Source organism: Ananas comosus, linkage group 2 (genome assembly GCF_001540865.1).
Source record: "Ananas comosus cultivar F153 linkage group 2, ASM154086v1, whole genome shotgun sequence".
NCBI lineage: Eukaryota > Viridiplantae > Streptophyta > Magnoliopsida > Poales > Bromeliaceae > Ananas > Ananas comosus.
The window spans coordinates 11,577,854-11,583,168 of record NC_033622.1 but is presented as its reverse complement, the minus strand read 5'-3'; the positions used below and the strand labels follow the sequence as shown (position 1 = coordinate 11,583,168).

The following is a 5,315-nucleotide window of genomic DNA, read 5'->3' as shown; positions in this document are numbered from 1 at the left end:
ATGGACGCCCCTCGTCGCCTCCCCTCCCCTCCCCTCCCCACCTCGCCACCTCCTCTCGACTCCTCCTCCGACTCCTCCGACCCCGACCCGGACCGCCGACGGCGACCGGGACCCGGACCGGCCCCCGCGCGAGGCATACCTGCGCCGCCTCATCCGCACCTCGCTCTCGTCCTCTCGACGACGTCCGCTCCGCCTCTCCCCGCCGCGGGCCCTCCCGGCCCGCCCTCCTCCATCGCCGCCCTCCCCACCGTCCCCGTCTCCGAACCCTCCCTCCCCTGCCCCGTCTGCAAGGACGACTTCCCCCTCAGCTCCCCCGCCCGCCGCCTCCCCTGCGGCCACCTCTACCACTCCGACTGCATCCTCCCCTGGCTCTCCCTCCACAACTCCTGCCCCCTCTGCCGCTCCCCGCTCCCTTCCCCGCTACCCGCCGATCCCCCGCCCACCACCCACATCTCCATCCGCTTCCGCACCCTCCTCGACGCCGGCGGCGACGACGACGACGACGACGGCGCCCGCGCGCTCAGGGACGCGCTGCGCCGGATCCGCCGCCGCCGCCGCCGCCCCCGCCCCGTCGAGGCGGCCTCCCCCACGCAGATGGCGCAGGCCGAGACCGGCTCCTCCGCCGGCCCCGCCAACAGCGCCGAGACCGTCACGTCGCAGTGGCCCCTGGAAGGAGCAGCCGCAGCCGCAGCTGCAGCAGCAGCAGGAGGGGGAGCCGGAGGGGCTGGCGCCGCGGGGAGGTTGGACGACGAGGGCGACGCTGTCATGTCGTCGGAGCCTAGAGAGGAGTGGTTCTTCGATTAGGTATGCATCTCTATATATTTCTATATATATATATATGTATCTTCGTATGATTACGCACTGTTGCGAAGCTGTGGATCGATTTCGAATTTAAAACAAACTTCTTTAGGTTGAGGTTTGTTTGTGTGAAATCAAAGTCCAGTGTTTTCGCTATGTAGCTAGACTCAGAGGGATTACTGGCTAGTTGCTATTGTTTCCTAACTACTACCAGTTGATGCTTCTTGTCTAGGAAATCAATGCATTATTGAAAACAATTACAACAAAGTCTGGGTGTTCTGAAATGTGGGATTCATGTCAGATACTTACGATGGATCGTTGGGGCTGGTAAAAGTGGTGGTTTTAGAGGTTGAATGTGTCTACTTGTCCACCGATCAGAATTTGGGGTTTGTTTGGCTAGAGTCAGCTATTATGTGTCTGAGTAATAATAGCATTATTTGGGACGCCCCAATATTCCCACATCGGATGGGAAAGGAATCGTAATTGGGAATACGAGGACAGAGAATTTTAGTAGTAGTAACTGGTCTTTAGCATTTTGGCCGGTTTTGAATATGGATCCAACGAGTTATTAGTTTTAGATAGCTGGGTTGTTACATTTGGTAGCAGAGGTAGTTTGTCGGTCGGAAGTGTAAGATAGGTCTCATATTGTCTGGTGATCTTGAACTAGGGAATGGTTAGGGAATTGAACTTGACGAGGACGATAGGGTTTAAATAGGAAGTTCTAGTTCTAATAACTGGGGTTAAATTTTTTGGGCCTTCAGTGGTTTCTGCCCAACGAGTTATTAGTGCTAGTAGGCTGTGTCGTTTTTGGTGCATAAAATAACTATAATCATGGTTACTAATGGCTTAATGAGGCATTTTATATCTTAGTGCCCGTTTTACCTGGCTTTTGCGATACCATCTCTACTCAAGAAGCAAATGCTATAATTCAGGTAGATAAAAAACCCAGCTTGTGCTAGGGCTGGCAGCCAGCCAGATTAGCTTTTAAGCTGAGAGTAAAAGCTCCGTTTTGAAGGTTTTACTTCTTCTGTAGTAAGAAGCTGTTTGAGGAATTTGATGTAAGGTTGATAGTGTGTCTTCTAACAGCTTTACTCGAACAACGCTTATAGAGAAGCTTCAACTAGGCCAAGCATTGTTGTAGTTAAACAAGGTTTATATTTGTGTAGTACTAAGATAAATTGGATGATAGTTTGCGTTGATGATATTGGTGACTTCCTTATCGTCATGCTTACTGGATCTTAAAAAGGTTTGAGTGTAAAATGAGCATGAATATCCACTTTGTTCTTACCTCTGCTTCTACGAGACTCTTTTGAAAAGGATGCAACTTTTGTAGGCATTGATGCACTGGTTTAGTTGGATTTGCCTCTGTAATTGCTATTTACTACGTGCTGGTTGATGAAGTACTGCAGGCTGCTGATTTGTTGCGAGTGTATGTACATGACCCTTTGTTCAAACAGATTTGAAAGACTAGCAGACTCAATGAAGAGCTAATAGGTCTTTTAGGTGTTTGTTTTGATGGCTTCATATCAGTTAAGGAGTTTTGTGATATGTTTTTAGGTGCCATACTGTCATCTAAGTGTGTTTCCTTGAGAATTTAACATGCCAGGAACCACACAGCCTTTTCTTGTTTGTCTAAATAGTAAGGTTGTTTCTTTTGTACATTCGGGTAGTGGTGGTTTCCTGTCATTTTGGCATTTAGTGCCATTTCCTCTAGAAAGATGTAGAGAGTTTTTTTTTAGACATATTTATTATCTACTAAAAATATCTTTTTTCAAATAAAAGGGGAGAAGTGCAAACTAGTTGGGAAACATCCACTTTATGCTAGAATTTCCTAATTTTTCTGTCAGGTTTCTGAGTGGTTTATGCCTCTTTGTGGTATCGTTGATTGCGTATTGCCGTCAATTATATCATTATCATCGCCATTAGTTGCATCTAAAGCACAATTCAGTTATTAGAGGTGCATAGTTGTATGGCTAAATAGTCTTTTATGAATAGCTGTGCAACCATTTTATTCTCTATGAAATTGAGTGTGATTTCTAGGTACAGTAAATCCGGTTGTAAACAGAACTAGGAGACATGCTGAAGTCCTGTGTAGCTTTTCTCTGTTTGGAGAAACTTCACGCTGTCCTTTTCCAAGTTTGCTGAACCTTAGACAATTCTGTGGACCAAACATTCAGGTGTTAGTCTTGTTTATGTAGGATTATCTTTCGTGGTATATGTTGTTAGATTATCATTTCTTCTTATTTGTGGAAAAGCCGTGTAGCTATGATAGCAAGGACTGTGTAGGAATGATAATAAGGACAATAGATTAGGCCTAAAGGATAATGTATATTTGGTGGCTGGACTCTTCAAAAGCGACGAGAGGGAAAAGAAAGCCTAATATCTTAGTCAGTTGTTTGGATATAGTTTGACATTCGTACTCCTGCTGGTTGGACGATAATGACCTTTAAGTCTTCTTAAGATTTTCTTATCCTACTATGTGAAAATGTAAGCACCAAGAGATTCAGGACCATTGTATGCCAGGTTAGAGTTCTATTTGCTTAGGCAACATTACTTCTCGATCTCAAATTTTAAATTCAAAATTAAGATGAAATATAAGGTGGATAGTGACTGAAGAAAAGAAGTGAAAGAGGATCAATAACAAAAGTACGCTGATTCCACAAAAAATACAGTTATATAGTTAATAATACACAGTTCATCAAATGGGATAACCTGTATTTACAGACTCAAGACATCTAAAAGAACCCTGATCCTGGAGTAAATTTTGTCTGTCTTATATTGGTCCCAGTGCTGCCTTTTTCATGATTTGCCTAACAATGATATTTATAGTTAATGTAATAATGCAGTCGATAATAGACATTTTTTTTTCCAAATAATAAGAATTACTTTTCTTGCTTTCTTTGGACTGCATGCAAACATTCTAGAAACCTCTGCAACTGCTCAGAAGTCTTTTGAAATGTTGGCTGAAAAATGCAAGTAGATTCACTAAACCATCAGTTTCTTTAACTTGTCAGTATTGTTGCATTTGGTGGGTCTCATATCTTAACTTGCACCCTTGTTTTGGGTTTTCCTCATAAGCACATGATTCACGTTCACACACTTGCAATAACAAGCATAACCACCCATTACTCTCAATTTAACGCTTTGAGCAAAATAATTGATTTAATAGATTACAAGAACGCATAACGTAGTTCTGCTCCACTGTGTTGAAGTCTCCAAAATTTATTATCATAAGATACAGTGTTCTTTTCTATTTCTTCCTCTTCTAATTCTATTCTATGATTTTTCTATGTGCTTTCTTTGCCGAGTACTATGTTTATGCATGTAGTATATAATCAAGATATGTATTTCTGAGCATCTTTTTCATGTGTTATTCATTATATTCTTTCCTACTTGAGATAATTTTCTTTTCGAAAAGTTCATTAAACGCCCTCGACTATATGAAAACTAGTTAACTCGCAATATGTCATGATCACACATTTTTCTGTGACTTAGTTTATGGCTTTATGCTCTTTTGTAGTCCTATAAAACTGTTGTAATAGTAGATGTAATAAACTTATATTAACCATTAGAATCTTCTATTTGCATGACAAGCACAGTATATATCATGCATGCTCTGTACATCTCCTTTCATGCGTATCTAGAATAGTGACACTTCAATACATTCATGCTAAATAATATTAATAATAATATTCTAGTTTTAAAGCTCCTTGATGAGCAACTCTGGTTAGTGTACACATGATAATTTTGCGTTTAACACTTTCATGTGCACTAGCACTACTAGAGAGAACCTATTAGAAAAAAGTAATCAAGTTGGAAAACTCAAGTCCTTTTTATAATTTTTTGGAGGGAAAGTAAAAAAGCGGATGTAGGCCATCTTTTCTGAATATGTGCTTGTGCTGAGATCAACCCCGACTTCTGAGGCCTTACAAACTGATGGTTCTTCTTTGACATTCCTCTGTTCAACTTACTGCTTTCTCTAGACATTCTTTAGCCTTTCATTTCTTGCAATGTTATTTTACTCGATTGTTTCGCATTTGTTTCCACAGTTGATGCGACGTGGCTCTTGCTGTAGCAGCTCTGAGAAGAGGACTCGTGAACTGTTTCGGATCACTACTACATGCAATATATAACATCCTGACGAGTTAGAGTAGTTCTGTATCTGAGGCTTCGGCACTTTGTTCTCTTGCACAGACCTAAAGCAGAAGCTTTTAGAATAATTTTTTTACAAGCTTGTGTACATTGATCAAACCTATTTCTAAGCAATAAATTATATGCGATTTTCTTTTCCTCTGTGTTGATTTCGCTTCGCTTTTAAAATCGCCCCAGATGGAGTTCTTGAGAATGATTTGTCTTGCTGGTGCGAAGAATTTGAGAAACTATTGTAGTTTACTTTCATTTTTTAGTCTTCTAGCAACTTGATGAATGCAGAGGAGGCAGCTTTAAATTAATATTATTATTATTATTATTATTATTATTATTATTTTGAGTCCTTCTTTGTTTCATCCTGAAACTCT

At 41.7% G+C, this 5,315-nt stretch overlaps 1 protein-coding gene across 1 annotated transcript; it reads left to right on the top strand.

Moving 5' to 3' along the window:
* LOC109727670 (wiskott-Aldrich syndrome protein family member 2-like) lies at window positions 1–5,091 on the top strand. The gene is made up of 2 exons (XM_020257844.1): window positions 1–804; window positions 4,848–5,091. The coding sequence occupies exon 1, from the start codon at window positions 1–3 to the stop codon at window positions 802–804; it is 804 nt and encodes a 267-aa protein (XP_020113433.1). The 3' UTR covers window positions 4,848–5,091.